Below are 13,900 nucleotides of genomic sequence, written 5' to 3' on the forward strand. Positions count from 1 at the left end.
AAGAAGCCGTTGAGATCTATAACCACCCCATCAACCTTAATCGTGATGATGGTTGGATCCTCAATCCCCCATGGGAACTAATGCTAACCTTGAGGTGCAATGACCATTGTCATGAGGGGTAATCCCGCTCTCCCCCCCCCCCCCCCTTCCCATCCTACTTGGTTTCTTCCCCTCTCCACTGGTGGGGTTTCCCTCTTTCCCTTTATTTTCTCCTTATTTGCCTTTTTGTGGTCTGCTTGTTATTTTCGTGCTTCTTCTTTGTCTTCAGTTTTTAATTTCTTGTTGCATTTTTTTCTCTCCTCCTTGATTTCTTTTTGTGTTTTTCATACCTTTGCATTTTTTTTATATTATTGCATATATATATATATATATATATATATATATATATATATATATATATATATATATCACATGTTAAATAAAAGGCATACACACACCTTATCTTTGTGCATATGTCTTATTCAACATGTCATATATATATATATATATATATATATATATATATATGTTTAACATGAGATATTTGTTACATATATATTATATCTTTCTCTATATATATTTTATATATATTTGACATATATATATAATATTAGATATATATACATACACACACACATTGATATATATATATATATATATATATATATATATATATATATATATATATATATATATATATATATATATATATATATATATATATATATATATATATTGGTTGTTTAGTTTGTTTTCTTTCTTTGTTATCTATTAACAATCGTGTTAAATAAAAATACATGCACACATAGTTATATTATGTGTACATGTGTCTCATTTAACTATATATATATATATATATATATTTGGTTATATGTATTAATTTACAATCTTTTTATTTTTATGGGGTTTTTTTTTGGTTGTTTAGGTTAGTTTCTTTCATTTTTATCTATTAACAATCGGGTTAAATAAAATACATGCACACACATACACTAGTTATATTATGTGTGCATGTGTCTTATTTAACCATATATATAGTGATTGTTTTTTATTTGGTTATTTGTATTAATGAACATTCTTTTTTATTTTTATTGTGATTTTTATCTTATTATTATTATTATTTGTTTCTTATTGGTGGATGCTCGTTTTTTACCACTCTCTTACACACTCGTTCTTACATAGTCTCCTTTTATTTATTATTATACATCTTGATAATATTACACGCTTGCTTCATTTGCTTATATTATTTGTTATTTTCCATAGGTTTTCTTGCAACTTTTTATTATATATTTGTTTGTCTGTGCATAGTTTTTATGTTTTAAGGATTGGTTAGTCGTGTCATTGTATTGGTCTTTTACTTTTCCTACATTTGATTGATTTATTGTCTTTATCCTCTTTTTTTGAATTTTTTTGTTCTTTCTTTCAGTGTTGTTTGTGGAGTGTGCCCTTGTTGGTTGCTTGTCCAACCTTCTTTCCTCCTTTGGTTAGCATGCAATCTCTCTTCCTCTTGGTACCTATATCTTTTGGGTTAGTCAACTTCTACAACTCATTTTGTTTTGCATCTCTTGCTCTCTTTTCATCCTGATGATGGATCATGCAATGTGATTCAAAATGTTGATGGTAAAAATCTCTACACAATCAAATCCAGAAACAAATATATTATGCAATGGATTGTGGAAATTTGATCTCTTTAATTGAAAACCTAGATTTGCTAAAGATATGGCAAATGGTAACTTGTACTTAAAAGAAATTGAAGATGGTTTATTGATTATTGTAATATTTGTTGATGACATCATTTTTGGAGGCAATGATGAAGCTAGTGATAAATTTGATGAGTAAATGAAAACTAAATTTGAAATGAGCATGATAGGAGAAATGAAATTTTTCCTAGGCTTGCAAATTGTGCAGAATAATGATGGTATATTCATTTCACAAGATAAGTATCTAAAATATTTGTTGAAAAGGTTTGGTTTGGAAAGTTGTAAACCTATTGGTACACCCATGATAATTGGTCATAAGTTATCTAGCAAAGATGAGATACCTACAGTAGACCAAAATAAGTATAGATCAATGATTGGAGGTTCACAATATCTGACTCAGACAAGACAAGATATAGAAAATACAGTTGGGATAGTGGCTAGATTTCAAGTTGATCCTAAATAATATCATTTTGTAGTAGTGAAAAGAATATTTAGATATTTGAAATGGACACCTAATTATAGAATTTGGTATGGAAGGTCAAATGATTTCACACTTTGTACATATACTAATGTCGATCAAGCAGACAATATGGATGATAGAAAGAACACTAGTGGTAGAGCATTATTTCTTGGAGGAAGATTGGTTTCTTAGCTAAGCAAGAAGCAAGATTGTATTTCACAAAGTACAACTAAGGAAAAGTATGTTGGAGTAACAAATAAGTGTAATCAAATTATGTGGATGAAGAAAATGTTGAAGGATGTTAGAATTGAGATGGAAGAACCTGTTATCATTTATTGTGATAACACAAGTATAGTAAGTATGTCTAAGAATCTTGTATTACATTCGAAGACTAAACATATACCTTTGCCTAAAGATACATTTGAGTACTTAAGAGGTATGCTTGGGTTTATGCCCTTGCTTACTTTTGAGTAGGTGATGCAAAGAGTGCATCAATCTAGTGGTACAAAGTACTATTATTTGACTGGATTGAATGTCGATGCTTCCTATATGGGGGAGTATGTACCAAGTCATTGAGGACTCTTTGTATTTGGTATTTAGTAGTGAACAATGTCTTTGGACACTCGAGCTGGTTGATGACTTAAAGCAACTGATTATAAATTGGTATTGAGATTGACATCTTTGACATTGATGTCAATGGGGGAGAGAATATGCATGAAAAATATCTCCTAAGGCATGGGGGAGAGTATGCATGAGAAGAACTAAATAATGGGGGAGTAATATCCTTAATCCAGAAGATTTCATATTTGATTGATGAAGAGGATTTGAGAAGATGAGAACAACAACAACAACAAAGTATTACTTGGTATTCTTGGAACTTAGATAGTTTTTCATCTATGTTGCCATCAATGCCAAAGGGGGAGATTGTTAGCATGAATGTTAATGATACTACATTTGGGGAGTATCCTAAGCATTAAAGAGTACTAACATGTTGCATTCATGACTGTGTTTGTCATTGATGTGAACATAACATTGTTTCTGTAAAGATTAGCATAGTAACACACATAGATCTTGATGGTATGGACAATGGCTTGATTATCTGGTGATGCACAATTATGAACATGTACAACATAGTGTCCTGGTGACATGGTTAAGTGTGAAAAGTCTAAGTCGTTGGCGTACAAAAGTTGTATATGATTTACAGAGAGCAATTTAGAGATAGAGTATTGGGAAAGTAGTTCCTAATGATTGTTTGCTATCTTTTATTGGAGATGTAATGAAGAGATGCACAATCAAGCAGTGACAAAAGATAGTTAGTTGATGACATTAGCAAGTGCACAAGCCTTAGTATTGCATGCATAAAGTTTTGTATAGATTGTGAGCCAACAATGCTATTGTAATTGCGAATTAATTAATTATCTTAATTTAATTAATTGGGAAAGCCTCAAGATCAACTCAAGGAATTATGGAGAAGATATGATATAAAGGAAAGATGTTTTCCTTAATTATAACGTGTGTTCAAGTATCGTGATTGTTGCAAGAAGTGTGAAGTGCGAAAAGGAGCAGAGTGCTTAATGAATGTGTGTAAGCAATCCGAGGGATTATTGGATGCGTAGTTTGTGATTTGGTTACAAGATCTAAAGGAACATAAGTCTGGTTGACAGGACTAAGATAGAGGAAGAAAGTACAAATCAGTTCTATTATTCTGCAAGGAATAAAATAGAGATCATTTGGACAATGGGTTCATTGATCTTGCCCTTGAAGCTATTTAGACAGTGGGTCCAACTATCTTCCACAACTCCTAACAAGGTTGGCACAGCTCCTAACAGGGTTGGAATCTCCTAACAAGGATTTCGAGTCTCCTAACATGGACTCATATGTACTGAATGTTGTAACAGAATTCTAACAAGGTCTATCATCTAACAAGGAATATTTTAATTAGTACATCATCTCATGGGTACCATCCCCACCGAGGTTTCCCCTCTAATCAAGGGTTTCCCTAGTTAACATATTTGGTGTTATTGTGTATGAATATCTTGTTGTGGTTTCAATTTATATTGCTCATATGGTTGAGATTGCTTAAAATTGATATTGATATTATTTGTTAGATAATTGATTCACCCCCACCCTCTTAGTTATATTAGTGGACTATATATTCTAATAGGATCAAAGTCAGTGAGGGTTCCCTCCCTGAATCCAACCATGATCATGAGCAATGATTTGATTTTTATGAGTAGGAAGGAGAGATACATGTATAAGTTAAAAGTAGATTTAAATTTTAGAGCTTCTAACTATTATGTAAAGAATAAGGAAAAATATCATAATATTGTGTTGTTGAATAGACATTTCTTTAGTTAGATGAGGTTAAATTACTTCTTATATACATAATAATTTAATATATGTCAATTTTTATGTACTTATTAATTATATTATAAGTAATATAATATTTTAAAAATGTATATCTATTAAATTTGATTTTTTTAAAAATATATAACTAAGTTTGATTTATTCTCTCCATTACTTTCTCTAGTTTTGTCATTCTTTTCAATATCAAAATAGGTAAAAAGTCTATCTTTTATACATCATTTTAATAGTTTTATTTCATTGTGATAGATTATTTATTTTCCTTTTTTTTAGTCATTCTTGCATTCTAAATTTTGTCTCATCATCTTCTTGTTTAGACTTGTGATTTTGGAATATTGTATATGTGAGATGCTAGTAACTAAGAAAGCTAACAACTCCTTATGGTGACAAAACAATTATATTGCAAGTGAATGTAATATCTCAGTCCTTTTAAGAAGATAAATTTAAGATTATGAATTTGTGATATTTTTAAAATATCACCACAAGAGTAAATTTTATAGTCATGTTTAAATCAACTAGGGGAGAGGAACCAATAGTTGTGAGGGCTAACTTTGTCAATATTTAGTCACTACATGAGATTTTGTAAGACCTTCATTTTTTTTAGAAATGTAAAATGAACCTTGAACTACCTACAACTAAGGTTTAAAGGTGTGACTCATCACACAACTCATTAAAAATATTGCACCTGGTAAAATATGTCTAAAATATTCGACCAAAGCTTAATCTAAAAATCTCTAATGATTGAATTTAAAAATATTATTTGTTGTTAATAGAATATTGTATAACTATATGAAATGTAACATATATGCAACTTAAATGGATGAAACAATTATTACTAATCATAAATATTTGTTACATATAACTTTTAAATTAAATAGAGAAGACAAATACTTCAAAACAAAAAAAGTTATTTGTTGATATAAAAATAACACATTATTATATAAAATACAACCTATCTCACATTTTATTAGAAAATACAAGGCGTTTATTAGTATTCACCTTTTATATTTGTGGTAAGACATATTATTAATATGATTTACTCTACGCTTATACATTGGTATCCCAATAGTTGTACACATAAGAATAATATTTGTACACTAAGATATCAATATTTATTTAAGTGGAAATCTAAACATATTAATTTTTCAAATGGCACACATATATTAGATACTTATGGTATTTTGTTATAGACAAAAAGTTATTTGTTTCACTTATTGATGAATTTTTTAAAAAAAAAATTCTATAACATTTATAAGTTTTCATGTCTTTTTATTATTATCAACATTTGAATTTTATTATTATTTACAAATAGATCAATTAATTCACAATATATAGTAAACATGTCTGAGAAGATCAGACAATATTTTCACAAAAGCATGATCGACTATTAGACCCTGCTCAACTATTGGTTCCTCTTCTCTATGAATAACAATGCACACAACCTAAGTTAGCCTAGTGGTAGAGAACTTGTACTCCTCTAGTACTATAAAATCCCCTTTCCTTTCTTATCACTCAAACTGTCAATCAGGTCTGGAATTTGACGACCACCCTTGCTTGTCATATGATTTTTTCATGATGGCTAAATATTTTTCATACATTTCATTTTACGTTTTAAACAAAAAGTTGGTTGTCAATTATTTTGTTTAAAACAATTTAATAGATCATTTTAAGTTTAAAATTTAGAAAGTAATAAATATTAATTAGTAATATATGCAAAAAATTTTGTGAATAATTTATAATTATAAATTAGTAATCTATACAAAAGTCTTAAGCAAGTTTCTAAATTCATATACTCTAACATGTTTTTAAATTAATATAATTATATAAAAAACAAGTTTTTAAAATTCATTATATTTGATTTCAACAAGTTTCTAAATTAATATAAAATACACACTCATCAAAATGCAAAATAGAAACATTTCTAAATATAGAAAAAGATAAACATATAAACATAAACTAATATATATGTATACTAAATAAAATACTAAGTTGCCTATAACATGGTTTAGTAATAAATTTACTTGTCTTTTCTAAACATTTAGCCTATTAATTCATACGGTATTATAATTTTTTAACTCCTCATATAAGATTCAAAAATGAAAAACGGGGATTACGACCATCAAATTCCAGGCTTGCTGTCAATATCAATCAATATGACTCGTAGTTGCAAAGACACGTGCCAATTGTCTCTCAATTATTTGTGAATTTGATCCACTACAGAAAGAAAACAGTATCGCATTATTATTATTATTTTATAGAGGAACAGCGAGCATAGACAAATAAAACACCTGCACCAAGTAGAGGAAACACCTACACAAGACGTATCCAACCTAAACTCTCGTTAAAACCATGTTCTTATTTCATGTTTGAAACTGCGGCATTAAGTGCACGCGCGTCTTTCTTTATGATCTATAACCTGTATTGTACCCCACAGGTGTCAATTATGGAATTTCAAGGTTATATTGTGTAGTCCCCAAGCAATATATAATTTAAGATCTCTATACGTTGAAGCTCACCGTTTTTTATCCCTCTTCGTCTCGCTTCTTCCGACAGGCGACTCAATCTTCATATGGTTAAGCATACAGTCCACCTTAGAAGTCGGTTGAAGGCAATCCTTCCATTTGATCAACAATGGAGACTTGTGATTCTCATTCAATTCATAGCCGTGTTCACGAAAATGATTTATTAAACCCACTTATTGCCAAGGAAGCCTCGGTTGAATTTGGGGATGAAGTGAAGTGCAGCCAAGCTGTAGTGTTGGAGGAAGTGAAGAAACAATGCTGGATTGCAGGGCCCATGGTGTCTGTGAATTTGTTACAGTATAGCTTGCAGATGATATCTGTTATGATGGTGGGGCATTTGGGGGAGCTTGCCCTCTCTAGTGCATCCATTGCTACTTCCTTTGCAAACGTCTCTGGCTTCACTCTGCTGGTAGAGTAACAAAAGCCTCAATTTGCTTTTTTTTCACCTACATATTTATAATTTGAATAGTTTTCTCAGATTCTTTTCCTTGTTAGATTTTCAGAAAGGGAAAAAGCTTCAGTTTTAGAGGGCTTGAAATATTAAAGCATTATGTCATAATATGGACACTTTTCAGTCCAGGGTGACTAGTGTCCTTAACTGCTTAGTTGCACTGAGTTGCACAGAGTCCCAATGTACATTCTTACGTAGGCCTTGAACTAGCAAACGACCATTGTAGATGGTAGAATCACAAGACATCAAACTGCTCCGTTTCATAGTTAAACCATCCCCTGCAACCCATGTTTGATAAATATCTTGGTCTTGCAATTCAGTAGATAATTCATAACGATGCACTGCTGAAGAGATAGCTAACATAATTAGTATTTCATGAGAAGAGTGGGTTACTGGGTTATTACATAAGGTTGTTGGGTAAGTCAGCTATCCTTAAACATCTGGAAAAAGTAAGTCGATTTTGACTATTTAACACTTTTAGTCTAGGAATCAAGCCTTAGTCTGTGATGTTTAAGCTATCCGCTCAGATAGTAGGTTACTGGATTTGAGTCTTACTTTTAGGTGATAATTGGTGCTATGATTGCAAACTGAGTAATTCAGAGTCCCAGTTAGATGTGTGAAAGAAATCATCACTTATGAGAGTTGGGTTATTGCAAGTAACTCAATATTGAATTGGCAACTGATCCCCAGGATATCATTTCGATAATGATGTACTGTTGAACTTGAAACTAATGTACTTACAAAGAATCCAACAAGAGCCTAAATAGTAAATAGAGAGTCAAATAATAAGGCAGGGTTTTGATGTTCTTGTAGTCAGGCTGCACCCAGGTGCTAAAGATACAGTCCATTCGATTGTTTTCCCTACATCTTTGTAGAAATTTATAATTTAAATCTGTTGAATAATTTGTTAGATCAATATTTTTATTAAGATTGTTCAGTAATATAGAATAAGAGAAGTTCAATAAATTTGTATGGTAGCAGTAGTATATATACACTCTGAGATTAAAAAGCAAAAATAATAGAAAACAAAGACAAATTTAGATATACAAAAGTTGTTCAATAAACAAATTCAAATATCATGACTAATTTTGTTCTTATTAGCATTTGAACTTGAGATGTAACCCTAACTAAACAAAAATCAAATTTGATCTTTTAAATGCGTACTTGTGTCCATAAATAAACGATTTGGAGGTTTGTGTTCTACTTTCATCATTGTAAATAATGTAAAATAATGCTAGAATGTATATGTTGCATAGAAAGCCAACTGTTCTTATTTTCATTTTGTGCAGATGGGGATGGGAAGTGCATTGGAAACACTGTGCGGACAGGCATATGGGGCAAAGCAATACCATCTTCTTGGGATCCAAGTGCAGAGAGCAATTTTTGCTCTTTTCTGTGTGAGCATACCGGTTGCTGTGGTTTGGGCCTATATAGGCAACATTCTAATTGCAGTTGGGCAGGACCCTTTAATATCTTTTGAAGCTGGAAAATTTGTCAGATGGATGATTCCCAGTCTGTTTGCTTATGCGGTTCTTCAACCCCTTGTAAAATTTCTCCAGACGCAAAGCATTGTCTTTCCCATGATGCTATGCTCTGCAATTACTCTTTGTTTCCATGTTCCCATCTGCTGGGCTCTGGTATTTAAAACTGGATTAGGTAGTAATGGGGCTGCCTTGGCATGCAGCATTTCTAACTGGCTCAATGTGGCACTTCTTTTGCTATATATTAAACTCTCACCTGCATGCAAGAGGACGTGGATATCCTTTACAAGGGAGGCGTTGGACGATATTCAATATTTTCTTAAGCTTGCCATTCCCTCTTCACTGATGATTTGGTATACTACTTTAATCTCACAGCTGCAAGATTTTGTCCAAGTTATATATGTACTACTTCATAGCATTTTGGGGCTTAATATACTTCCTTTTAAGCCTTCCACATATTCAAATTTTATAGCATGTGAGGAACAATGTGGCAAATAGAGCAGATAAATTTTCTCCTTAATAATGAATGGTAGATTATACCAGAATGTTCATTAAACTTATTTTGTCAGTTCATTATTTTATGGCTGTCACAGCTTGGAATATTGGTCCTTTGAAATGCTTATTCTCTTCTCAGGTCTGTTGCCCAATCCGAAACTTGAAACATCAGTTCTTTCAATCTGGTATGTATCTATAATGTTAGAGTTTCAATTCGAAGTTTGATATCGGAGTTCTAATCATGAATGAATCTGAATGAGGGCACTTTATTGCATCTACTTTGTTTTTATCTGAGCTAACTTTTATATTTTGCAGCCTTAACACTGTTTCTCTAGCATATATGGTACCCTTTGGTTTAAGTGCTGCTGTAAGGTTAGTACATTTCATCGTCAACTTGTAAAACTCCAAAATTCTGTTGTTTATATTCAAGGGAAAGAAAGTTATTAGATCATCAAGATTTAATCCAAGTCAGTTTCAATAATTTTTTTCATAATGTTTGCATGGCAGTACGCGAGTTTCAAATGAATTAGGAGCTGGACACTCACATGCTGCCCACTTAGCAATGTATGTAGTGTTCTTTATGACAATTGTGGAGGCAGTCATAGTAGGATCTCTTTTATTCTCTATACGACATGTTTGGGGCTATGCTTTTAGCAATGAAAAGGAAGTCATTGATTATGTTGCACGCATGGTTCCACTGCTAGCGGCCTCCTCAATTTTGGATGCAATCCAAGGAACTCTTTCAGGTTCAGATTTACCTTTTATAATCACAATTGGAGCAATCACATTTTATCTGAAGTCACGGTAGCATAAATTAAAATAAACGCTCAAGAAAATTCTGTTGAAGTAATGGTTTTTTTTAATGACATTTCAGGCATTGCTAGAGGATGTGGCTGGCAAAAATTAGGTGCTTGTGTTAATCTTGGGGCGTATTACATGGTTGGCATGCCTATTGCTGTTTTTCTGGCCTTTGTGCATCATGCTGGTGGAAGGGTCAGTTACACTTTTCCCATTTACTTGATTTACAGAGCTCTGAAATTTATGTTTTCAATGCTTAAGTGGTACATATAAATCTTTCGGAATAATATTTTTGACAGATAAATGAAAAAAAACCGTGTCTTCCGAAAAAGTAAATTCTAGATCTGATGTTCAATTGCCTAATCCATTCCCATTGGTAGTCTGAGAAAATAAATTACTTTTCCTGTTCAATTGGCATGCTATGAAGCAATCATGCATAAAAGTGAGAATGGCAGTCTGTTCATTCAAAAGTAGATGGTAACAAGTAGAAATGGTTAATAATACATTTCTAGGAATTAACCAGTTGTAGGTATGTAAACTCATATTATATCTCATTGGCTAGACTTCATTGCTAGGTAGATGAAAACTATTTTCCATCACAAGCTTGACTTGACTGTATTTTAACATGGAAAACATAAAACCATAAAGCAATTTCCAAAGTAATAAATATGGAAGAGACTTGTTCAAATGTTTCCTTCATAGTTTCAACTTTCCTCTTACCAAAACTTCAGAAAGCACAAGGCATTGTAAAGGCTGCAGGGGGAATGATGGTGTTTGCTGTTTACTAACAAAGGAATAGAATTTGACTTTTTAATATTTTAATTTATTGCTCATACCACTTTCTATGCATATTTCAGGGACTATGGCTTGGGATTATGTGTGGCCTTTGTGCACAAGCAATTTTACTATTCCTGGTAACATCGTGTACAGACTGGGAACAACAAGTAAGTAGCTCCAATGAATCTATCCATTCTTTCTCATGTTGGTATATCTGAGAAACCATTTGTTTGGAGCAATGATGGTGTATAGGAACCAGATGGTACTATTTGAATCTAAATTATGCATGACACAAGTATGAATATTTCATAAAATATTTCACATTTATTTTGGGGTAGAATTTTGTCCACTTGATTCAATCACTTAAATGATTTGACCTGATGAACATAAGGTGCATTAGTGGAATTTTTATGTCCAGATGCACACAGTATCTGGGCCAATAAATTTGTTTTCTCTCAGATACTAAATCCACCTCTTCTTCATATCCTTTTGATTTGGTCATGAAAAGGAATACTTCCTTTGAATCTAGATGGATATTGTTTACTCACATGAATTTTGGTTATCTTATGGCCAGGCAAGAAATGCAAGAGAGAGAGTATATACATCAGCGTTACCCGAGGTTACTGATGACATAATAAAGGTATGTGCTTTTTCATTCTGCTTTTAAGGGAAGGCCAACTTTTAAGAATAAAAAATTTTGTGGTTACAAAATATGGAAAAAGGCATCTAAAGAAAAATGCTGATGTTTCTAAGGTGATCAAAATCAATTGCTACATTGTCATAGAATACCGTAACTTATTGTCCTGAATGTTTGTCATCAAACAGGATTAGAAAAGCTATGGACCTTGCTGCTAACAAGCTTTGTGGTCAATTTTCAAACTCTTGAAGACACGAGATTGATTTTTGGCAACCTTGAGCTCTAAACTGTGTTGAGCTATATCAGCTGTAATAGCAATGTCATTATTAAGTGATACATTTTCCATAATTTATTTAATATGCTTGATAGAGCTGGAAAAAGAGGCATCATTTTTGGAGAGAGGTCACTTGCAACTTGCAGGTGAATAGAAGTGTAAACATTGTCAATTCACTTCTTCAATTTTGATCAAATTCAAATCCATGTTGACAAGAACCCAATCCTTCTCTATTGTGGTGTTGTGCATCATTATTTTTCTTTAAAAAACCAAACCTGTTAGATATGTTTGGGAACATGCACAGTGTTCTGGATTTCTCTAATCAGGATAAGTATTCACATGAAAGATGCTACACTCAAGTCACTAGCATGATTTGATTTCCCATTACTAAGATGATCTTTTAATTACCAAAATCAGACATAATAGATGCCTCAATTCGGTGTCCTTTAGCAAAAAATTTGCGTGTTTGGGCACTTAAGGTGTACTTCAAATTCCTTCAGGGATGAGGCAGAGCCCCCTAGTTCTGTCCTCTCAATTTTGATCAATACAAACAAGGCCACAGTGCAGAAGTTCCTGTCGAATGTTAGCAGGATTGTTTTGTTAAACTAGTATAGGATAGTCAATGATTTCACAGATGCATACAACATTGACAAAGATGTGGACTAATTGTAAAACATTTTGTCATAGAGTTTGCATGTGTTGCTAGTGCAATGTATCACTAGTTTGATCAAATTAGGATTAGACCTCTCCTACTATCTTTGCATTTCAGATACATATCTTGATTTAAACCCAAAAAGAAGAAGAACAATGTACTTTTATTATCAATTTTAGATTGCATTTAACAGGATAGTTTTTACAAAGAAAAATGTTTTAAAAAAAGGAATATATTGTGTAGAATTTCTTTGATGTCTTCTAGTTTAGGTTCAGTAGTTAAGAAAAGAAGTATACTTACATGTTTAAAAAAAAAGGTAATTCCAAATTTGGTGTAAATTCGAATAATCATCTTCCACATGTGACTTACAAGCCTCTATCTCTACAAAATCTTGGGTTTAAAGGAGTATTTAACTATTTTTGGCTTTTATTCTAATAGTGTACCTATATCACCTATGTTTTTCAATCCTACATTACATGACATTGATCATTTAAATAATTTTTTATTCAATGTAAAATTTCATATTTCATTATCATTTGACTTACTACCTTCATCTCTACAAAATCTTGGGTTTAGCAAGCGTTTAACTATTGTTGATTATTATTTCAATACATGCTCTACTTCTTACGATTCTTCAATACTGAATTACACAACATTTGATCATTTGAAAGGAAAGTTTACTCGTATTCAAATGAAAAAATGACAATGTCAATTTGCTTCTAAATTACTAGGGATGTTGCTCATGAGCATATGTTAACAACATATCCATTTGATGACTTACAATTGTCAATGGATCTTAGCCAAATCAATAGAAGTTTTCATTTCTTCCAGTATGTAAGATCCATGCTCACAGCATGGACATATATGAGTGCCCATTTAGAAGCATTTTTAGGGATTTCTCTATATTCTATTGTAAAACAATATAGTTAGTGAACGAGAAGCTCTTAACTGTTTGAGCATTCTGCAAAAAACTTTGACTAAACCATGTCATTTTTGCACCATCTTGATATATGGAGATCTCCAATTGTCAATGTAAACAAAAAACCCCCTTTTAAGGAGTATCAAGGTAAACAAAGTGAGCCAAACACACATCTGTAAAGATTTATGCAAGTTTCAGCTTCTAAAATAGGGGAGTAAGCGCGCTACTCAAAAAATTATCTTAACTAATCAAGAAGCAGACTCCTAATGCCTCTTGCACCAAATGTTTGATCTATTGGAGAATCTTGAAACTTGTTGACAAATTCGTTTCTCTTCCTTCTCTCCTCGAATATGCTATGATCAACCACTTCACAATCATCACTCTCATTGGAGGA

General features: G+C 32.0%; 1 protein-coding gene across 2 annotated transcripts; it reads left to right on the top strand.

The window, feature by feature from the left end:
• The first annotated feature begins 6,746 nt into the window (after positions 1–6,746).
• On the top strand, positions 6,747–12,158 carry LOC149572791 (protein DETOXIFICATION 16-like). 2 transcript variants are annotated; one of them, XM_089813864.1, is made up of 9 exons: positions 6,747–7,431; positions 8,763–9,307; positions 9,548–9,634; positions 9,765–9,821; positions 9,957–10,195; positions 10,324–10,442; positions 11,105–11,191; positions 11,599–11,664; positions 11,850–12,158. In XM_089813864.1, the coding sequence occupies exons 1-9, from the start codon at positions 7,132–7,134 to the stop codon at positions 11,853–11,855; spliced, it is 1,506 nt and encodes a 501-aa protein (XP_089669990.1). In that variant the 5' UTR covers positions 6,747–7,131; the 3' UTR covers positions 11,856–12,158. The 2 variants fall into 2 exon arrangements, with proteins under 2 accessions (XP_089669990.1, XP_089669991.1); XM_089813865.1 differs by having other exon boundaries at positions 6,809–7,431; positions 11,105–11,188.
• The last annotated feature ends 1,742 nt before the right edge of the window (positions 12,159–13,900 follow it).

Source organism: Cupressus sempervirens, chromosome 2, assembly GCF_028749045.1.
Source record: "Cupressus sempervirens isolate cs-2001-9-10 chromosome 2, ASM2874904v1, whole genome shotgun sequence".
NCBI classification, from domain to species: domain Eukaryota; kingdom Viridiplantae; phylum Streptophyta; class Pinopsida; order Cupressales; family Cupressaceae; genus Cupressus; species Cupressus sempervirens.

Coding starts and splice junctions, on each gene's coding strand:
- LOC149572791 (XM_089813864.1), top strand. CDS start 7,132: ATGGAGACTTGTGATTCTCATTCAATTCATAGCCGTGTTCACGAAAAT. Junction 9,635..9,764: donor ACATCAGTTCTTTCAATCTG/GTATGTATCTAT, acceptor TATATTTTGCAG/CCTTAACACTGTTTCTCTAG. Junction 10,196..10,323: donor AATCCAAGGAACTCTTTCAG/GTTCAGATTTAC, acceptor ATGACATTTCAG/GCATTGCTAGAGGATGTGGC.